The sequence below is a fragment of the Scylla paramamosain genome, chromosome 17 (genome assembly GCF_035594125.1).
Source record: "Scylla paramamosain isolate STU-SP2022 chromosome 17, ASM3559412v1, whole genome shotgun sequence".
NCBI classification, from domain to species: domain Eukaryota; kingdom Metazoa; phylum Arthropoda; class Malacostraca; order Decapoda; family Portunidae; genus Scylla; species Scylla paramamosain.
This window is the reverse complement of record NC_087167.1, coordinates 7,652,501-7,675,000: the sequence shown is the minus strand read 5'-3', so window position 1 is coordinate 7,675,000 and position 22,500 is coordinate 7,652,501. Positions and strand designations below refer to the sequence as shown.

General features: G+C 45.1%; 2 protein-coding genes, 1 long non-coding RNA gene and 1 pseudogene across 3 annotated transcripts in view; 2 read left to right on the top strand and 2 right to left on the bottom strand.

The window, feature by feature from the left end:
- LOC135108405 (tubulin beta chain-like) overlaps window positions 1-10,862 on the top strand; it is a 12,279-nt pseudogene extending 1,417 nt beyond the window's left edge.
- A 4,271-nt stretch (window positions 10,863-15,133) lies between these two features.
- On the bottom strand, window positions 15,134-15,418 carry LOC135108602 (chymotrypsinogen B2-like). The gene has a single exon (XM_064019761.1). The coding sequence runs from the start codon at window positions 15,416-15,418 to the stop codon at window positions 15,134-15,136; it is 285 nt and encodes a 94-aa protein (XP_063875831.1).
- A 70-nt stretch (window positions 15,419-15,488) lies between these two features.
- Window positions 15,489-17,444, bottom strand: LOC135108407 (uncharacterized). The gene is made up of 4 exons (XR_010272249.1): window positions 17,406-17,444; window positions 16,233-16,453; window positions 15,800-16,051; window positions 15,489-15,695 (listed from the first exon to the last, which is right to left on the bottom strand). It is a non-coding gene; the product is annotated as an uncharacterized LOC135108407 (long non-coding RNA).
- A 1,624-nt stretch (window positions 17,445-19,068) lies between these two features.
- The window catches only part of LOC135108406 (casein kinase I), an 18,698-nt gene continuing 15,266 nt past the window's right edge, over window positions 19,069-22,500 (top strand). Inside the window, exon 1 of the mRNA XM_064019366.1 lies at window positions 19,069-19,677. Within this exon, the coding sequence (XP_063875436.1) occupies window positions 19,555-19,677 (123 nt within the window). The 5' untranslated portion in view covers window positions 19,069-19,554. The remainder of the gene's footprint in view (window positions 19,678-22,500) is intronic.

Genomic DNA, 22,500 nt, shown 5'->3' with positions numbered 1-22,500 from the left:
GGAGACTCACTTCACTAACTCACCCCACCAAAAAATGCAGCCAGTCTATATTCATTCTTCCATGTTATAATCCTCCATGACCAATGTTGCTCCAGTTATAAAAATGCATGTCTCTTCTTTTTTCCCCTCCCTCCTGAGTCCCTCCATAAGTTCTCGCCTTGTATCTGTCTGTGTGTGTCTCTCTCTGTCTCTCTCCCTTGCTCTTTCTCCCCGCACATCCTCGCTTTTCTTCTCATTCCGGAAATCACGTGACGGAGGGAGAAGAGGGATAATAGGGGGAGAGGATGAGGTGGGTGGATTAAAGGACAGGAGTATGTCATCTTGCGAGACGTGGCAGTTCGAGGAGGGGAAAGGGATGGGGTGTGTCTGTCTGTCTGTCTGAGTTAAGGCCGCTATGCTGCTCTTACATATTCCATGATAACTTGCCTGACTCATTTTCTGTTGTGTTTCTGGCCCATAGCATTGACACACACAGGAAATTGCGAAAATGGCCTGCCTTTGTGCGTGTGTGTGTGTGTGTCTCTGTGTGTGTGTGTGTGTGTGTGTGTGTGTCGTAACTTGGAGTGTATGTGCGCCAAGGGTAAACTTCACAGTGTCTGTTCTGAATAATTCGTGAGGTGACGCGCCCGAAAGGGATTTGTCACGCACACACACGCGCACACACTCTCTTGTACGTACACATCTTGCTTCACTTGTTCTGCTCGGGATGCAGCCTGTGTGTGTGTGTGTGTGACTGTGTGTGTGACTGTGTGCAGTTTAGATATCTGCATAGTGTCATTCTCTCTCTCTCTCTCTCTCTCTCTCTCTCTCTCTCTCTCTCTCTCTCTCTCTCTCTCTCTCTCTCTCTCTCTCTCTCTCTCTCTCTCTCTCTCATACACCAGAGCACCTCATCATTACACGCTTGCCATCTTAAACACACCACCCCCAGCATCCCCCACCCCCCTCTGTCTCCTGTCTCCCGTCAAAGCAGCCGCGCACCCTCACCCCATCCACCCCCCTTCCCTCCCCCACCGCTGACATCCACGCCCACCCCAACTCTCCTATATTGCACAGATCCGTCCCCGCCCAATTTAAAACCCACATTCTCCGCCCACAACACATCGAGCTCGCCTGAACTCGCCTCGTCCACGCCCACTCATCATAACCTTCCTCTTAAACCCACACAACCACGACGCCACACCAGCCCCGCCCACGCCCACACTGACAGCCTCGCCCACGCTCCGCTTTCACCGGTACCCTCCATTGCTACTACGACACCTCCGCCCACACTAGTTTTCACTAACACCCCCCCCCTCTACTTCGCCCACATGCCTGTGTATCCCGCCCATGACACACACACTCACATCCACCGCCTCGCAACAGCCCCGCCCATGCATGCACACCTGCTGCTGCCGTGTGTGTGTGTGTGTGTGTGTGTGTGTGTGTGTGTGTGTGTGTGTGTGTGTGTAGGCAGACGTCCATGCAGCGCCGTGTCTGGTGTGCCTGGTGTGACGGATGGCTGGCCGCGTGAGGTGGGCGTGGCTGGCCGAGCAGCGACCAGCCACGCCGGGCGCCACCACTCAGCCGCCGTGGGGTTGCCGCCTAGAAGTCTGCCGCAACGCGCTATGTGGCCCCGCGCCGTGTCACCGCCCTTCTCAATATATTACCCGACTTGCTAGCATTAAGACTTTGCGAATTAATGATTACTGCTTGCATGAAGGAACAGATAGAGGGATACTCACTTAAATACGAGTCTTGTTAGTTAGAATAAGTGGGTGGTGCTTGAATAAACAGATGGAAGAATAGATACGAGTTTTAGAAAGATATATGGATAAATAGTTCAGTAGATACCAGACAGAGTTTTAGGTGATAGATGGGTAGATAGATAAATACCAGATGAATGAGCAGATACGAGAGTTTTAGGATACATGTGTACATAGTTGAATAAATATATACCAAAGACAGACTGGTAAAAAGAATAGATACAATAGAATTAAGTGGATAGACAGAGAGGTACGTGAATAAATGTGGTAAATAAACAGATGAGTTTCCCATGGGTGAACGTGTATCTTCCGGAAGCACTGTTACGGCGAGTTCATCTTGAGCGGGAAGGAAGGAGCGCCAGGCAGGCAGGCAGGCAGGTGCGCGCCTCGGGGAGACTTCGCTCAGCCACCGCGCACTTCCGGCGACGTGTGGTTTGAGGACGATACACTGACCATCGATAGCAGCAGTAGTAATAGTAATAAAAGTAGTTATCAGCGTGTTGAATGATTGCCAAACCAAATCAGTTCCTCTTGACTGGAGATTCCATTCAAAGCAAGTCAAGGCAAACGAAGGAAACAAGTGAATGAAAGTGTGTGTCTTTGTGGAGACAAGACAGAATGGCTCGAGGGAGGAGGGGAGAAGGAAGGAAGGAAGGAAGGAAGGAAGGACGCTTGACGTGTTCTGAAGGAGAGAAGAATGAAGGAAGGAAGAAAGGAAGGATAGAAAGGGGGGATGGGGGAGGAACGGAGTTATGCCTGGCTGACCATGTTGCCAACCTTGACTGGAAGAGAGAATTTGACAGCCCCACCTCTCTCTCTCTCTCTCTCTCTCTCTCTCTCTCTCTCTCTCTCTCTCTCTCTCTCTCTCTCTCTCTCTCTCTCTCTCTCTCTCTGTTACGTGCACACACAAAATCAATAATATTAAGGGAGTGAGTGAGTTAGTGAGTGGGTGGTGCAGTGAGTGTGTTATTCCCCCCGTCCCGGCAAAGTAAGGTTTCCTCTCGGGTGCCAGCGAGGGACTTCGTTCGTACACACCCGCGACCTCTTCTTCTGCAGCCCAATTGAGTCCCTTTGTGTTTTATATGATAATGATGAGCCTCATGATGTGCGTGAGTAAGTGTGTGTGTGTGTGTGTGTGTGTGTGTGTGTGTGTGTGTGTGTGTGTGTGTGTGTGTTTTATGAGCAAGTTTATTAAGGTTAAGCCTCCACTGAATGTATGTTGTGTGTGTGTGTGTGTGTGTGTGTGTGTGTGTGTGTGTGTGTTTATATGATGAATGTTGAAAGGATGGCATGTCGAGTGACGACCTCAGTGAAATAGTCATTGCAACACACACACACACACACACACACACACACACACACACACACACACACACACACACACACACACACACACACACACACACACACACACACACAAGGCATGTCTTCATATTATTCAATTTTATTATACGAGTATCTTCCTGTTGTTTATGAGAGAGAGAGAGAGAGAGAGAGAGAGAGAGAGAGAGAGAGAGAGAGAGAGAGAGAGAGAGAGAGAGAGGAATGCTGATGTGTGGGAGGGAGGTAAGAAGGATGGAGTAGAGATGAGGTTAAGAGGGAGAAGGAGGGAGAGGAGGTCAAGCGGCTGGCATGGCATCTCCTCTCCCCCTCCCTCACCCTTCACCCCCCAACACACCACTACTGTCACTACCACAACAAAATGATCCCAGAATAGCAAGCACCTTCACCAGCCATGTTTGTGCTTTCTATCCTTCCATCCTTTTACGATGTTTCCTTTTTGCATTTCTTATTCACTATTGTTATTGTTATTACTATCATACAATATCGTCGTTAAGGAGATCTTTGCTGCATTCCCTCCCCCACTCATCCCCTTGCTGGCCTTCCCTTCCCCTTCCCCCATCCTACCACCATAACGGGGCTCAAAGTTGCTCTGCTGCTCCTCCTCTTCTCCCTCCCCCTCCTCCTCCAGTCATTGGAGTTCCTAAGGGGAGGTGTTTGAACCTCTATACCGGCACGTGAATAAAAAAAAGAAGAGATGATAAAAAATACTTTGGTCTGAGATCATCTTCAACAAGAGTTCATGCACCTCCGTATTTAGAGGCGTCTCTTTAAAAACTAAATAATGGCCTTAGATGCGAGTGGCTTACGTGCAAGATAGCGCCTCAGATGTAAACAAATAAACAAATGTAAAAAAACTAAATAACCGTGCCTCAAGTCTCCTTCTCGGCCCTTCCCTCAGAGCCTCCTCCTCCTCCTCCTCCTCCTCCTCGGCCCTTCCCTTCCCTCGTGCGGTGAAGGAGTCCTGTTAGTGAGTCACCGTCTGGCTGGGACTCGCCGCCTCACCGCACGGCCGCCACCTCCTCCTCCTCCTCCTCCTCCTCCTCCTCCTCCTCCTCCTCCTCCTCCATCACCGCGCCCTGGCCAAACCCGCTAACATAATTTGTTATTGGTGTCATAATTTTTTTCTTCTTTGTTAACTTAACCTCGTCGTAGTTAATTAGTGAATTCTATCAGCTAATAAAGATATTGCATGTAGAAGCGAAACTTACCACGAGCAGAGGTTGCATAGCGGAGCCCTCACCACCCTCACCACCCTCACCACTATAACACAACAGTCTCCTTGCTGCGTGGTTTGCTCCGTTACCTTCACTCATGTCCCTCATCATCTTCCTCATGGCGTGCGCCTCTTCAGTCATGCAGAGGCTCGCCTCGCCCGGTGAGAGAGTGAAGGCAGCACCGTGGTTGCATCCAGATCGCGCTCGACTTGACATTGTTGTGTTCTCAGGACGCGCCGCTGGTTTCCTCTCGGCGTGCTGGGAAAGTAAACGAGGCCACGTTCTTACTGACTGCCGGCATGAGGAAGCCCTTTGATTGGTGTGTGCATGAAGACATCAGCACTCACTCACCGATGCGAATTTTTTTCTTTCTTTTTTGTTACGAACGTTAAGAGATCACTAGCAGAGCAGAATGATAATAAAGAAAAAAAATAAATAGTGGATCTTATCTAGTGCATACCTCTTTTTCTCTCGTTATATACGTTTCCTGTTAAATTGTGTCGCTTATCATGATTATTACTTCCTCTCCTCTCTATTTTCTTACGCGTGGAATCTGTTTTATTGCTTATAACTGTTTTACTACGCCCTCTTCCACCCTTCCTTCCACACACTCCACCCTCGCCGCCTCCCTTCCAGCAGCAACCTTGTTTTCCATCCACCAGCTCCACCCACCGTTGCTTCAATTATCTTCTAATTATGTGTTCCTTCAGAAATCCGTTCACTTTGTAATAGTAGTAATTGCTCCATTAACTTCCTACTGACGATGCTCTGTGTTCTCCCCCGGCAGTTCTGGGAGATCATCAGTGACGAGCACGGCCTGACTGCAGCGGGCACCCTCAGGGAAAACGTGCCCCATGATGTCAGGGAACTCCAGCTTGAACGTATCAATGTTTACTACAGGTGAGTGAGGCGTGTGTGTTCCCTCCCTCCCTCCGTCATGAGTATACTGTGTGTCTTTACATGTCACTGCTGTAGCGCGGCCCTCTACTTGTCTTTGTGTTTGTCTTGCTGGTGAAATATGGACCTTTGTTCCCCCTTGTTTGTGTGTTTGTTGTTGTGTGTTACCAACCGAAGCAGGAGTCTTTTGTTGCCGATTAATGTTGTTGTTTTCACTGTTTTTTTTTTGTACATGTAAAACTGCTCTTTATTTAATGGTTGTGGAATATTATTATTATTATTATTATTATTATTATTATTATTATTATTATTATTATTATTATTATTATTATTATTATTATTTATGGGCTTCCTTCCCCCTCCACATGACACCCCTTTTTTTGTTCCCCTAATCCTGTGCTGGCCTCTGTGACTCCCTTGTGATAGCAGTGTGTCCTCCAGTGCCCATATGTTTTACACCCCACGCCCTGAACGCCCTGCCACCTCACCTGTCTGTGTCCCACATCCTTTGTCCTCACACCTCACCGACCCTCTGTCTGTGCCCCGTGCCTCCCACCCCTGTGTTCTCCATATGTCCCCTGTGTCCCTCTGTGCCCCTCTGTCCCCCTGTGTCCCCCCTGTCCCCATTGTCCCCCGTGCCCCGTGTGACCTTTGGTGCCCGGCAGCGAGGGCGCCCCCGGGAAGTACGTGCCCCGGGCCATCCTGGTGGACCTGGAGCCCGGCACCATGGACTCCGTGAAGGCGGGTCCTCTCGGGGAGCTCTTCAAGCCTAGCCACTTCGTCTTCGGTACGTGAGGATCCGCCGCGCTCACTCTGCTCTCACCCTGGTGCTGCGCTTTCACTGGATGGATGTTCATGCTAGATGCTGCGCTGTCACTGGATGTTCATGTTATTATAGTTACTACATTTTCACTGGATGTTCACGTTAGTCACTGTGCTCTCACCTCTGTCTGCTGCGTTACCACTGGTCGTGCGAACTAACTGTTTCAGCCAAACTGCGCAACTAACCCACGGCGCCTCCCCGTCACCTGTCACCGCCACCGCCACTCACTGAGTGGCCACGACGCTGCCCACATGCCCACCACGCCATCAGCACTAATTGCTTTCCTGTATCCATATTAACATCATACTATTAAGACGACCCGCGTCCGTCCCGCCCTCATAACTAAAGACTCGCAGTCCTCAGTGAGCCTCTCCCACACATGACGCCCTCCCGAGACCTGTCTCCACCTCGCCTGTGTATCGGGAGAGGCAGCGTCGTCCCTCACTCTTACCGACCCTCACTGCTGCCCTCACCCCCTCCCACCCACAACCCACTCCACCAGTTTACCTAACCCAGCCTTCACCTCCCATCCACCCTGCCACCACCCTTCCCTCCTCCCTTAACCCACCTAACGAGCCTCACCAACCCTGGCATGTCCTCCTTTCCTCACCTAATTGATCCCCATGTTCTAATGCAGCCTTACCCACTCCATGATTAACCAACATGTCCCCCAAGCAGCCTACATCACGTGCCCTCTAACCGACCCAGGAGCCCCTTAAGTAACCCACGAGCACCTTAATTAACCACCCCAACAACCAGGCCCCAGCACGTGTCATCTAACCACCTCAAGCCCCTGGTGTTCCCTTACTAACCCTCCGTGCACCACAGCGAGGGCCACCAGTCGAAGTACGTGCCCCGCGCCGTGCTGGTGGACCTGGAGCCGGGCACCATGGAGGCCGTGAGGGCGGGTCCCCTCGGGAAGCTCTTTAAGCCGGAGCACGTCGTCTTCGGTCAGTTGGTCAGGCATCAGAGGGGTAACGGGAAGGTAGACTAAAGCATTCCGGGTTTGTCTGCAGCGGGGATTAGAGAGGATAGTTTGTTATAAGTAGTCCTCGATTTACGCCCTCTGTTTGACGCAAGTTTTGGCTTTGTGTAGCATATGAGCTGGAAATAGAAGTATCCATTTGAAGTACGTAGTGAAGCTTGAGCGGGAAGCTTTTGAAAATAATGTTTTTTTAATTTTTTGTCAGTGCAATGCATACGTGTCACAGAAATAAGTCTGAGTAAGTAACAAAGGAGGTGACGTAAATCGGGGACTTGTATAATGGTAGTGCAAATTTCGAATGCTGATTGCAATAGAACGGACAGGTACATTAGTGACAGATAGCAGAACCATTACACTGGCAGCATCTGTAAGCTCCACCTGTGAGTTATGTAGTGTGAGTGGCATCATTACAGGAATGGTGAGCACTGGAAAGAATGTGCATGGGTTCACTCTTACTTCATTGCTAATATATATGAAATTGGGTGATGAAAAAGGAAAAAAAAAAATGGTTGTATTTCGTAGAATCACCCGGACACACATTTATCTTTACCTTTATTGTTGAACATCCTGTGGGCATTCAGCTTGGGTTTCAGCTGGCTTTACTCTCTCTCTCTCTCTCTCTCTCTCTCTCTCTCTCTCTCTCTCTCTCTCTCTCTCTCTCTCTCTCTCTCTCTCTCTCTCTCTCTCTCTCTCTCTCTCTCTGGGTTATTCACTGTCTAAGCCTCAGCTGGTCCTGGCATCATTATTTATCACATTACGCAGCTGTAGGTATGTATTTACGTCTGTCCCTGAATGTATATCGAGATCCATCAAGGAAATTTAAGTTAGTTACATGTGTCTTGCCTGCATGTCCCTCGTCTTCGCTTTGTCCTCTTCCTACTGCATGAGTATTAGTGTGTGTGTGTGTGTGTGTGTGTGTGTGTGTGTGTGTGTGTGTGTGTGTGTGTGTGTGTGTGTGTGTGTGTGTGTGTGCGTGCGCGCGCGTGCCTGTTTTCAGTGTGTGTGCCTGTATCCTTGATCTGCTTTGCACTTTGTCACTTTCTTGCTTCTGCGTACAAAGCGGTGCGGTTTAAGATAATCTTTGTCTAGACACACGCTTCCCTGACTACATCGTGCACACTGCAGCAGAGAATGAAGCTGTTCGTGTGTGTGTGTGTGTGTGTGTGTGTGTGTGTGTGTGTGTGTGTGTGTGTGTGTGTGTGTGTGCGTGTCCGTGTGTGTGATCATACACTTTCCAAGGGCTGAAATTCTTTCTTTTAATGACGGACTTTAAAAGCATTAATTTATTATCTCAGCTTTACACTTCAATCTTTGTTGTGATGCATAAAGATTCAGAAAGATTTAGAGTACATACAAGCAAAGCAACTTTTTTGTTCTTTAAAGTTTAGCACATATGTACATTTATCGTTGATACTAGCATGTTCCTTCTTAAATAGTAACAATTGTACTTAATTGAACGTAAATCTTGCTCTCCAAACACTACAGTATGGCGCCCAGTGGCTGCCACAATACCTCTTCAGCACATGTAGTGTGATAGTGTACAGTTTGTCAGCCTTTGAAGCCTCACCTCTCCCTGCCTGCCCTTCACCCCGCATCATGCCCTGCCCTCACCAACAGGCCAGAGCGGCGCGGGCAACAACTGGGCCAAGGGACACTACACTGAAGGCGCTGAGCTGGTGGATTCCGTCTTGGATGTTGTCAGGAAAGAGGCTGAGAACTGCGATTGTCTTCAGGGCTTCCAGCTGACCCACTCCCTCGGGGGCGGCACCGGCTCAGGCATGGGCACGCTGCTTATCTCTAAGATTCGCGAGGAATTCCCTGACAGGATCATGAACACCTTCTCCGTCGTGCCCAGCCCCAAGGTGAGGCTGGCGGCCACAAGGAGTGCTGGTGGTGGAGGGGTAGTAGTAGTAGTAGTAGTAGTAGTGGGGGTGGTAGTGGAAGTAGTAGTAGTAGTAGTAGTAGTAGTAGTAGTAGTAGTAGTAGTAGTAGTAGTAGTTGTTGTTGTTGTTGTTATAGTAAAAACAAATCATTGTGTTTTGTTCAGCAGTGAAGAAATATTCGTTTATTTCATACTTTTGAGTTGTAGTTCTGAAGTTACATAATTACAGTACTAGTAAAGGCACTTAGCTGTAGTAGTAGTAGTAGCAGTAGTAGTGAGAATAGTTGTTGGTGTTGTTTCCGTGTTCCTGTTAGTGATAAGGGCGTGTCCTTGGTGGCGATGGCGGTGGCCTTACTCCCTGTTGCCTCCTTCAGGTATCTGACACCGTTGTGGAGCCATACAACGCCACGCTGTCCATCCACCAGCTCGTCGAGAACACTGACCAGACTTACTGCATCGATAACGAGGCCCTCTACGACATTTGCTTCCGCACGCTCAAGCTGGCCAACCCGACCTACGGCGACTTGAACCATCTCGTGTCTCTCACCATGTCTGGCGTCACCACCTGCCTGCGCTTCCCTGGCCAGCTCAACGCCGATCTCAGGAAGCTGGCCGTCAACATGGTGCCCTTCCCCCGTCTCCACTTCTTCATGCCAGGCTTTGCCCCGCTCACTGCCCGCGGCTCCCAGCAGTACCGCGCCCTCACCGTCCCCGAGCTCACCCAGCAGATGTTCGACGCCAAGAACATGATGGCGGCGTGCGACCCCCCGCCACGGCCGCTACCTGACCGTCGCCGCCGTGTTCCGAGGCAAGATGTCCATGAAGGAGGTGGACGAGCAGATGTACAACATTCAGAGCAAGAACTCCTCCTACTTCGTGGAATGGATCCCCAACAACGTGAAGACCGCCGTGTGCGACATCCCGCCCCGTGGCATCAAGATGGCCTCTACCTTCATCGGCAACTCCACCGCCATCCAGGAGCTGTTCAAGAGGATCTCCGAGCAGTTCACCGCTATGTTCAAGCGCAAGGCTTTCCTCCACTGGTACACCGGCGAGGGCATGGACGAGATGGAGTTCACGGAGGCGGAGAGCAACATGAACGATCTGGTGAGCGAGTACCAGCAGTACCAGGAGGCCACCGCCGAGGACGAGGACGACCTGGGTGACTACGAGGAAGAGCAGGAGACCGCCTAAACAGGTCATCCGCCCGAGGAGGTCACGCTTTAGTGGTCAAAAATCCTAAATTGATAGATTGGTGCCTACCCTTCCGTGACCTTCGAGTCATCTCTGAAATTTTATTTGCCACTTGGAAATGATCATAAAAACGTAATCAGTCAGTTCCATTCACCGCCATTCTAACTCTCTCTCCTCTCTCTCTCTCTCTCTCTCTCTCTCCTCCCTCCTCTCTCTCCTCTCTCTCTCTCTCTCTCTCTCTCTCTCTCTCTCTCTCTCTCTCTCTCTCTCTCTCTCTGTCTGCTTGCGCAGTTTAACTTGACCCCATCGCTGCTTGCGTCCGAACAGGTCAAATAATGTATCTCTCTCTCTCTCTCTCTCTCTCTCTCTCTCTCTCTCTCTCTCTCTCTCTCTCTCTCTCTCCTCTCTCTCCTCTCTCTCCTCTCTCTCTCTCTCTCTCTCTCACACGATCATTATGCTTTTAAGGAAAAAAAATCATCTTAAAGTAGTAGAATTATTTAGCTTTTGTACCTCTAATTAGCGAACCCCACCCTGGGCCTGTCGTGAGCGTGGCGTCACATCGCGTCCACACCCTCGCCCGCCCGTCCTCAAAGGCTCACTCCCCGTCTACACACTGCCAAGGCCTTCCTCACGTCCTCGCCACGCCCACACTCATCCCAGATCCTCCTGTCCCATCTTTACCCCTGTCCTCTGCCCACCTGTTCCCTAACTGCCCCGCCCCTCCCCGCTCCCCTCGCAACGCCTGGTCTAATGGGCACAAAATAAATGAGTAAAATTTCAATTGTGTTTTAAACTCCTTCAATGGACGTGGAGAAATTCGTCTTGCTCACTTCCACGCCCTGTCAGATGCAACGATATGTTAGATGTGTGTGTTGTTGGTAGCAGTACTTGTTATATGCTTGCTGCTCTGTGCTGATCAAGTCTAGGTTCAGGCAAGGGAGGCTTGCTGGCACCGTGTTCTCAAACGATGCGGTGTCCTCTCGATAACTTTAAAGCTCTAATGGGAGTTGTCATAGTGAATGCAGTACACGCTTTTACTTCTTTTTTTCCCCGTTATTACGAGCGTGCAGGATTTGTGTTTATGAGCAGTGTTGAGGCAGGTAGAAGTGAGTTATGCTGCATGTCTTTGTCATTCCATTATGATACATTTCCACACAAAGGGTCACTCCTCGATGCCCCGGTCACGTGACTGGCGGCCTCACCCACCACTCCACCAAAATGCAGCAACCAATGGCGAGATAAAAACATTGTACATACATACGCTAAGCATATTGAACTACAACGCTACTCTATTCAAGCCTACTGGGACTGATACCGACTTATCTTTGAAATTAAGAACTGACAACACCTCGAATAATTTGAAATCTTGGATGACAAACTTTAAACTGCTGCAATTTAACTTAGTCACAACCAGATATCCGTATGTAACCGTGTACCATAAAGTGATGTATAGGAAGACAACTGTGGTGACAGCATCAGCAGCAGTAGTAATGGTAGTACATAGCAGCAGCAGTGGTGGTAGTACTGTAATAGCAGTAGTAACAGCAGTAGTAGCAGTAGCGGTTGCATATATAGAAGTAGTAGTAGTAGCAGCAGCAGCAGTAGCAACAGTAGTAGTAGTAGTAGTAGTAGCAGTTGTTGTTGTTGTTGTTGTTGTTGTTGTTGTTGTTGTTATTGTTGTTGTTGGTTTTGTTGTAGTATTAGCAGTAGTAGTAACTGTGGTAGTGGTGGTGGTGATGGCTCACACTCACTTGTTCAGTTAAGTATGGTTTATACTCTGTGCTGGTGCCAAGGATTTGCACACTGCAGAATTCAGGCGGTGATAGTGATGAGATTAGGTCAGTCACGGTGGTGTTGGTAGACCTTCCTCTGAATTTTCTCATTCAACTTAACATGAATTCTGCAATGTACAAATCCTTGGCACCAGCACAGAGTATAAGCCGTACTTAACTGAACAAGTGAATGTGAACAGCGCTTGTAAATTATTGTGCGTAAATTTGTGCAACCATGGGTCTCAATCCTGGCCACTTTTTTTTTTTTTTTTTTTTTTGACAATGGCCAAGGGCAACAAAAAAAGCGAAACAGAAGGGCTCACTGAAGATGGCAGTCTCTCACGAGGACAGTCCAAAGGAGTATCCAAAATGACGAGAAATGACTTGAAACCTCCCTCTTGAGGAATTTTAAATCGGTGGTCCTCAAACTCAGGGTAAATTACCCTCTGGGGTAATATAACAATTTGTGTGGATGATGGAAGAATTCTAGAAATCAAGAAAACATTGCCGTACCTTCCATTAAGACTAATTTGAACTTGGTCTGAGAATGTAAAGTTGTAATGTAAACCTATTATAGGTAATACGACACATAAATTAAACCGAATGACAATAGACATTAAAAACTGCTATAAAGTATTAGAGAAAAAGAATCATGCATCTAAGTGTGTGGTAAGGCAATAGTATTTTGACAGCTATGCTTCAGGACACAGTCACTCAGCAACCCTCATCACCACGTGTCCAGTATTACATACATGTATCGACTACATTTGTAAAAGGGGTAACACGCTCAATGTTTCATGTTAAATAGAATAACAAACTGGAAAGTTTGGGAACCACTGGTTTAAGTCATAGGTAGAAGGAAATACAAAATCGGATAGGGAATTCCAGAGTTGACCAATAAAGGAATGAAATGCTGAGAATACAGGTTAAATCTTACATTATCCTGACGGAAACTTCCCTCCACTCATTTCTTTGATAAGTCGTGATTTTGTTGGAATGTTCGAAAGTTCGTTTTATATTCATTGATTAATATAGACTCTTAAGCATTCCTTAGTGAAATGTTGGTTTTATCCACACATTTGACTTAATTACTGTGAAAACGTGACAGACAGATAAGAGCATTATTTATTAACACAGATTAATAACGTCTTCATTTATTTCAGCTCGTTATTAATGCATATGTGCAATGACTAAGGAGATAGTTATAAGTATTATGACGAAGGTGTGAACACAAAAGCATTAACGATCTCTCTCTCTCTCTCTCTCTCTCTCTCTCTCTCTCTCTCCTCCTTGTGGTTTGGTCTACCAAAGTCAGTGAAGCTTTTGTTAATTATGTGACTGTGAAATCATGCTGCTCTTTAAAAAAAAAATAAATAAATAAAATAAAAATCAATAAAAAGGTAACTTTATTAAATCGTTGTACTTTGTCATGCAAGTCATTAGGGAATTTAAAGGCTGAGTTTTCCATGGGCCGATGGATCTCAATATCCAGACCCAGTGATCCATATGATTCATACATTTATATGTCTGTCGCTTCATATGCTGGACATCTGAACACAAGTCACAAAATATAGCATGATTATAGTCTCATTGTTAAGATGAACTTGAGGCACAACTTTGTGAGGGTTGCTGTGGTGCGTGGCGCGTCTCTCCAGCCATGCTCCCCAACTTCCATCCATCCTTGTGGTAGGTGCCTTGACTCTTATATATATTCTGTTAACAACTGTTCTTTCATTACCTAGTTGTAATTCAGCACCAGTATTTCAATATGGGCAAATTCTCTCTCTCTCTCTCTCTCTCTCTCTCGTTTTTCACTGCTGTCACTACCATGCCAGTGCCGTTGAAAAGTTGTCCACCGGGGATGCCGGCAGGGAGGACACCAAATATAATAGCAAGCGACCCTCGACAAATCATGGTAAACTCTCTCTCTCTATTTCCACGTTTTATTGTGAGCAGGTCACCGACTAGACGTGACGCAAAGCACTGACTTTTGACCATAACTGTACGTATGTGTCTATCTTGTATTGCACTCTTCCTTGCTACGTGCATCTCCTGCCTCGTCATCACTACTGGCAGCGAGGATACAGGTCATTGCTTCTTCCAGTGTTTCATAGGTGTTGATTGTCTTGTGTTCTGCCGTTTCTCTAGTGTTCTATTTGGTTCATAGCCTTCATTTGCATTGGTGTCCAGCTGAGTTAGCTCTGAACAAGGTCGCTACAGCAACTTAAGGTTTCACTTGGCCATTGATGTGAAACAAAAAAAAATATTTTCATATCTTGGATCAGCACATGTTGCAACTCGTACAAGTCGTAATCTTCAAAGGTAAGATATTGATTTTACCAGCTAACATGGTTTCACGATAAACTACTTACTTATTATTATTTATTGTTTTATATTTCATATTATTTTTATATTATCCTTTTAATTATTGCTACTGTTTCTAGCTTTATCGTTACTTTGATTAATTATACAATAAACAATCACATCAATCATTTTAATTACTGCTACTACTGCTATTTTAGTCACTAATGAATACCACTTATTAATATCAATACCACTATATTACCATTTTTCGAGTTTCGATACCCAGATCTGTGCACATATCGCAAAGGTGCCGCGTAACGTCACAGCGCCATGTGCAGTAGAGGTAACCACTAGTTCCATTTTCACGCACATGATATACATTTTCACGTATATTATTTATTACGTTGTGTTATTACCCAGTCATTTGCCTCTGGTGCTTGCCGTAGCGAAATAGTTAAGTAATCAAATTGCTCACTAAATACTAAATTAGCCGTTACTTAGTCAGTCAATTACTTCTACCCAACTGTAGGCAATCCTAAATTTTCGTGAAATATGCAAGCTTTGGTTAAAATGGATATAAAATATACCATCATATTAAATTTCGTTTATTCGTACTTTTTTTTTTACTTTTTTTAAACACCGCTTAAGTTAACATTAGATCATTTGATGAAATTCCACGTTTATGTCCTTATAGCGTCACAAAACAGCAGTAATACGTCATAAAACAGCAGTAATACAAGTAAAAAGCCTTAGAAGGACATAGTGGAATTTCATGCCAGGACAGCGTTGCAAAATAAAAAGCTGAGCGATATCATGGGTCTTGAAAAAGCAACACGAATACACTGATTTTAAAAATTCTATCATTAAAACCTTATAACGGTTCCTTATAACGGTTCCTATCAGTAAAACCTTACAACGGATCATGCATGTCAAGGTAAAACAAACTTTAGCAAAAGACGTCCACGTATAGATAAACTCAGACGTTCTCAAGCCATTCCCGGGACGGCTCAAGGCGGATATATCTTGCCACAGTCGTCTTGTCACCAACTCCTAGGCCAACGAGCATCCAGCGGCCATCATCAGCCTGCAGTAGTGGAGCACCGCAATCCATGGGTCCTGCCCCACCACATAGCATCTCATCGTTATCATAGTTGAGATAGAGCGCCTTGCATTGACCTCTACGATACAGTGTAAGGGGTTCCTCACGGAGCGTACCTTCATCTCCCCAACCAACAGCAGCTGCCAACAGACCATCCTGCATGGCACCGACGCATACCGGCGCAGGGATCCACGTCAGATTAGACTCCAAGGTTAGCAGCGCCAGAGGAAACGCACCACCCTCGCTGCCCTGAGCCTGTACCCTCGGCACTAGTATGCTTCCTTCCCCAACTTGGACGGTGAAACTAGAAAACCCTCCATACCACAAGCTGAAGTCCTCGAGACAGTGTTCCAGCGTGACCACGTGTTGCTGTGACAGTAACACCCCGACAGCCCTGTCGCCGATACGCACAACCCACGGCCAGGGAGTGTCCGTGAGCCTGCAAACGACAAGGAATGCGTGAAAGACTTGCACAGTCAAGCCCACATATTATATAGTTCAAGTAGTACAATAATCTCACTGCCTACATATACCACAACTTACATTTTTGGACGTCCTCCATCGCCGTCTTGCTCATCTATAGCAGACACCAAGGTTTCGTTCGTAGAGTTCGTAGTGTTTGTTGCTGGGTGCGTTGTCTCGTTCTCTGCCACGAACACCCTCGTTCCACATATGTCGGGCAGTGTCAACGAGGGCAGGTCAGGGGAAGAAGTAAACCACGAGAAAGTTCCTTCCACCCAGGAACCCATAACACCCAGGCACACAGCCGCTACCACCAACACCACGGTCACCTTCCTGTTAACAGGACAAAAGTGTGAGCGTTCTCGTTAGGAAAGCGCAGTTAAGATTTCCACGTATCATCAAAGTCCTTTACCAAACCCCCGGTAAAAATCAATAAGGATACTGATTTTCAAACAAAAAAAACAAATAAAAATCATTCTAATCTTCTAAATCTCCCTCACATCAAAATACTCACATGCTAATCGAAATCCTCCCACGGTCAAAAAACCAATCTTCAACAGACACACAGTCGCGATCGAATCCCGAAAACAGCCAAGAACAAACTGTCCTTCCTGTTCCTGCCCGCCTCGTCTACACCTCGGCCTGTGTTTCCGCCGCCCACCCCCTTGCCGAGAGTCCCGAGCGAGAGGGTAGGTGGTGGAATTAGTAATCATCATCACCTTGCTCACTCGTTCACTGTAATAATATAAAGACATGCTCGTTTACATGTAAGTTAATTGAGCGTTTAAATATAGTTTCCCTGGTTTAGTTGACACATGGTGCTTTGAAACTGCGGTGGAAAATATTAGAATCAGGAAAAGATATTATTATTATTATTATTATTATTATTATTATTATTATTATTATTATTATTGCTATTATTATTCCCTGAGTGGATGTTTTGGAGACAGAAACATATAGTACGTAGTGTATCTTTCAACAACTTTTGTTTAATGTTTGTTTCGTGTTCTATTGAGCGAGAGAGAGAGAGAGAGAGAAAAAAAAAAAAAAGATGATTAGGTGACAAAAAATATTACTTGTTCCAACGAATCAGTGTGTTAGCCAATTAGACAGAAGTGCAAGTAATATTCCAGTGGAGGGCACGAGGGAAGCAAAGTAAGCCTTGGCCAGACCCTGCGTGGATGGGTGCCAGTAAAGTGTCCAGGCTGCCACAGACGGATTGTCACCCCCACCACCAGTACAACGTCCCCCACGAAGCATCGTGTGGACAGTCCTGAGTGGCAATCCATACTCTGCTGCGTCATTTGACTTTGTAGGTGACTAAACATGGTAATCGTCCTGAATTTGATAAACTTATGTAGATATGAGCATTTTAACAGAGAGGACATGTGGAGAGACAGATACTAGTATTATCATAGGAGAGGAGAGTACTTGCATTAATGCTGCTTCGTGTCTTCCTTCCCCCCTCCCAGTGTACCCACGTGCCCACTACCCTCTCTTGCTCTCATCACCACACGGCAAAGGGATATGGAACAAGCAAGGCATTTTCCTCACGGTAAGTTTACCATTAAGGGAATACAAGAGTGAAAGTACTGTTTGCTGTGGCATGGAAGCAAAAAAAAACGTCTTGTATAATAACGTAACGTGATCGAAACACACACACACACACACACACACACACACTGACCATGCTCGCTATCGCCTCCTCGCTCTCCCTCGTTCCACGTGAAGGGTACCTACTGTAGTAAAAGCGGAACACATTATATCACTAATTGATTACGATAGACCAAAAACCATAAAATTTTTGTCTCCAATTGATTTGTTTATCAATCTAAATAATTATATTGCTTTTATTGATGTCTGATGATGTAGTGATTTTGTTAGGAGTGAGTGTCTGAATACCTTACTGCAACCATTGACTAACCATGTCACTACTGAGGCCCAGACCACGCGGCCAAACGTTTAATCGTCGTATCTCGACTACACTCAACAGGATTCATAGATGAAATGAAAGTGAAAGGGGTTTTCAAGGGTGCTTTCAAGATTCTAGTAATAGTAAAAGAATGGTTCTGCAGCATCACTGAGAAAAGAAGCTATGAAAACCTGCCCTGTGGCCTTTAAACATAATCTTATGAAAGTTCGATGTATTTCAAAACATGGGGCCTGGATCATGTATGTAAATCTGCCGAAACCAAAAGGAAATAAACAGATAATACATTAGAATATTATGCCTGAAGTCTACCTCATCGCCCAACTTCTCGCGCTACCCTACTAACTGCGTACATAACTGCGTAATTTATGTCAGCGTAGGGAGGGGATAGAGTGGCTGAATGTCCTTACGGCGGCCACTTTCACATTAAGATACAATAAATGATTGACACTAGGAGTTTGTTGGTCTCCATTAAGTGTGTGTATGGTGAGAGGAAGGATCGAGAAGTCAAAAGATGTAGGCCTACATCTTCCTTATGAGAACCCTATGAAAACCTTATTACTCGTTTTTTATTGCATTTCCTGGTTATGAATCTCATCATATGTGACCTTATGATTGAAATTGCATTCTGATGTGTCTGAAGTCAAGTAGTGTGTGTGTGGTTAAATGTGTATTACCATTGTTTCCTATATGTGTATTACCATTGTTTCCTATAGAGAGACCTCGATTGTCACTAATTAAAAAGTAGTTTTCATAAACATTGATAATTTTCTTATTTGCCTTCGAAATATACATTATGACGCAATATGCATCGAAGTAACATCTGTATTCACAACGGAGGGTTGATGAACTTTATACGCTCCAAAGATAGATGAAAATTACTGGTAAACTTTCGGGTTGTTTTAATAAGAACAGGCAAGTCTCTCTCTCTCTCTCTCTCTCTCTCTCTCTCTCTCTCTCTCTCTCTCTGAGAGAGAGAGAGAGAGAGAGAGAGAGAGAGAGAGAGAGAGAGAGAGAGAGAGAGAGAATGTAGGTAAGAAGGAAAAAATTTTGAATGATGAAATGTGACGTCATGAAAATTGAACTGGCTAGTTACCCTTGTTGTTTCAACAAAGAGGCGAATGAGGGAGAACGTTATTCATTGTACTAGACCAGTACCTTACGTATTCATTTAGTTATTGCAATGTGTCACTTACCCCTAAGAGAAAATATATTTTTTTATTATGCTAAATATCTTTTAAATAGCAAAACAGGTTTTGTTTATTTCCTAAATCGACCATATGTATTAACTCCTTTATGCTCTTGAACTTTGTAAAATTATTCGCCTAAAAACATGATTTTAATGTAAAGAAATGCTAAAATAAGAAAATTACAACAAGTAACGCAACATTTTGTGCCAGTAGACGAAAGCGAACACAGTACAAGAGTGTGTCTGGTCGAGGCTGGTGGAGAATCGGATCCTCCTGCACACTGAGCCATCTCTTGTGTTGCTCCGCCAGCTGATCGTGTGTGGCATTCGATCCCTTGTACCGCGGGGTGGCCAGCGACCCGCCATCACCCTGCTCTCCCCTTATAGTCCCGAGGAAGGGGGAGAGAGAAGCGGACGTCACCTCTTCCATTTTTGCCAATTTTGCGCCATTTCCCTGCCGTCCTCTGCCCCTTGATACCCTCGGGACTCACAGAAGTCTAGTGCCGCCGCGCCGTGTTGTGAGGGACGCCACGGGGCACTTGCTGAGGGTGGAGAGGACGGCAAACAGGCGCTGTGTGAGGGTGGCTTAGTGCGTCCCGCGGAGACTCGAGGCGCTGGGACCTTTTTTCTCCCTTCTCTCCTCTCTCTCCCCCCTATCTTCCCTCCCTCCGATGAGCCTGTGAGGGCAGCCACAGAAAACCCAAAACTCCGCCAGCCATGTCTTCGGGGATAATCGGGTGTCGGGACTTCGTGGTCGGGGGAAAATACAGGCTGGTGAGGAAAATCGGCAGTGGCAGCTTCGGGGACATTTACCTGGGCATCAACATCACCAATGGAGAGGTAGGTCATGCTTCCTCCTGCATGTACTGTGCCATTCACGGGTGCTGATTAACCTCAATATTTTTCCCCTCCTGTAGTGTTGTGCGCAGTGTGCGTGGTGGTGGTGGTGGTGTGGTGGCCCTTGGTGGTGATGGTGGTGGAGGTGGTGGTGGAGAGGCCCTGCTTACCCCCACCGCCCTTGTTTGGTCCTTCCTTCTCCCTAGTAATTGCATCATTTCTTCCACTCATCCCCCGCTGCACCTTTCTCCTGGCTGGTGTTGGCATGGTTGTGTTGTTGTGGGTGGTGGGGAGGTGCATATGGTTTCTCCCCATTTGTGCCTTTCTCTCCCATTCCTGTCATGGCCCATGGTGACTCACGTGCTGCTGTCACCTCATGCACGACCCCAATAATAAGTAACAGTATTAAGATAGTTTGGGCCACGCCAGCTGCAAGGTCACTGGTTCAGGATTGTTTTGTTATGTCAGGATTTGTTTATCAATAAGTTAGTCATCTCATTATCATAAACCTTTCTTAATCTTTTTGCAGTATATCTCAATTTTATTTATTTATTTTTTTTTTGCTGCCTTTTCTCCATCATAACATGCATTACATGAACCATTTGGAACTAGTTCAGGGTTAAGTTTCTCTGCTAAGATTTAGACATGACAGACTTATCAGTGGGATTCATGTCTGATCATGTCCACTTCATAGCTCTGCATTTTTATTATGTATGTCTTAATGATTGTTGAATGCTGGTTTAGAATGGAAATTATAATGTGGATTTGTAATGAGTTTCATTTGACAAAAATCATGATTAAATTTCATATTGATTATAATTTTGTTTTTGTTTATAGTAAAAATATTGAAACCATAAATAAGATAACAGCTGTATATAGGGCTGTGCATTACTTATGTACAGGAAAGCTATGCTTGCTTGATTAGCATAAACTTGAACAACAAAACTAATATGCACTCACTGCTGATGATGAAATTGTGGCATGTTTATGCTACATTTGGTTTTGTAAACTTGCAAGTAAGAAGGTGCAAGGATGTAAACAAATAAAGTAATTTCTTGTGATCTAAACTAGGGCATCAATGGTTTGTGGAAGCTGCAAGGTAGTGACATTCAGGTAAATGATGTCATGCTCCCTTATGAGGGCAGACATGGGATGAATGCAGAAGTAACACCAGCTACTGTAAGATCATATGTAACTAATGGAAGGGTTTCAAGAGACTAGTATGAATATTGAATACTAAAAAAAAAAAAAGGTAAAAATTCATTTTAGAGGAACTTGGCTGCCTTAGAAACTGCCAAAAACATCCACAGTTTTGCTGAGTAGGTTAGTTTGTTTGAAATGGATTCAGAAAATACAACATTGTTTGAAATGTCAAGTACATGGTAATAATTGATCAATGTTAATCCCACTAACTTGCCATATCTGATGTTTCAATGTAGATGTTTAATTTTTCTAGATTTAAAACACTCCTGGTAGTGTGATGATAGGCAGGTAGCGACCCAGAAAGCCACTAGGCCAGGGTTTAGTTCTAAAATTCATAGAACTGGTTTATCAGATCTTGAATTGATAAAGGCTTGGAAACCATTAATTATTTAAGCATATATTTTGCTGTGTTGTTGAGATGATGGTGGCTGAGCTTAATATATTGATGCTTCATTGGATGCACAGATTTGTTATTATAAGACTGGAACAAAATGCATGTAGAAGCAAAGCAGGAGCAGCAAATACCAGGTTGTTAATTGTCTCCTAAGCAGTAGATATCTAGTTGAAATTTGCAGTTGCAAAATGCAACATAATTATGTAGTTTTTTCTCCTGTGTCATTTTTCTTGTACAATAAGTTCAGTGTTATGCTCCATCTTTTCTTCCAAAATCCTTCAAAGTGGATTGTAATGTTCCATTTTTTTTTTTCATAGCTGCATAGGAAATAAAATATCTCTCTTTGTCTCTTTGTAACATCCATTGCTACTTAGCCTCTGTATTGTTTTCTGTTTCATGTTGTACAGCAGTTTTGAGCCTCTTAGTTTCCTTTGTGAATGTTTGTGTGGCCTTGACTCATCACTGTGGACAGTTCTTTAATTGCTGGGATTTATTCATGGTAATTTGTTCTTGAGCAGAGAGGCTTCCACTAATTTCCACCTTTGGTCTGTCTAGTGATTTCAACACAGGCATCACTAGTGCCTTTAGTGTAAATGCAGTGCATTTTTACTTTTTTGTACACACATTTGAATGCTTATCGTTATGTGATTCTTATTTTTTACTCTACATATGATATTGTCTGGCTTGAGACTTTGGTGTGAGGCATTTTTCATTCCCCTGATGAATGGTGTACTTCCTCAGCTCCTTGTAATTTGGACAGGCAGATAAGCTTGGTCTCATGCTGCTTGGATGACCTTGATTCTCTTAAGTTGATACATATGTGTCTACATACACACACAATTATGTGCTTGCATTTTCATTTATTTTATGTATTTATTTATTTAATTTGACCTTTAAGAAAGGTTTGTGAGTGAGTTGTGATGCAATACAGTATGACAACCTTTACTGTGCATTACATTTATTTTTTATGATATGATTGACATGAGAACCCTTGACAATCACTTTTTCTCTCTCTCTCTCTCTCTCTCTCTCTCTCTCTCTCTCTCTCTCTCTCTCTCTCTCTCTCTCTCTCTCTCTCTCTCTCTCTCTCTCTCTCTCCTTCACATTAACCAATCAATTGTAATGTTTACACTCATTTTATCTAATTGAACATGAAAATTCAGTTTGTGGATAACAAAAAATATATATATATATATATATATATATATATATATATATATATATATATA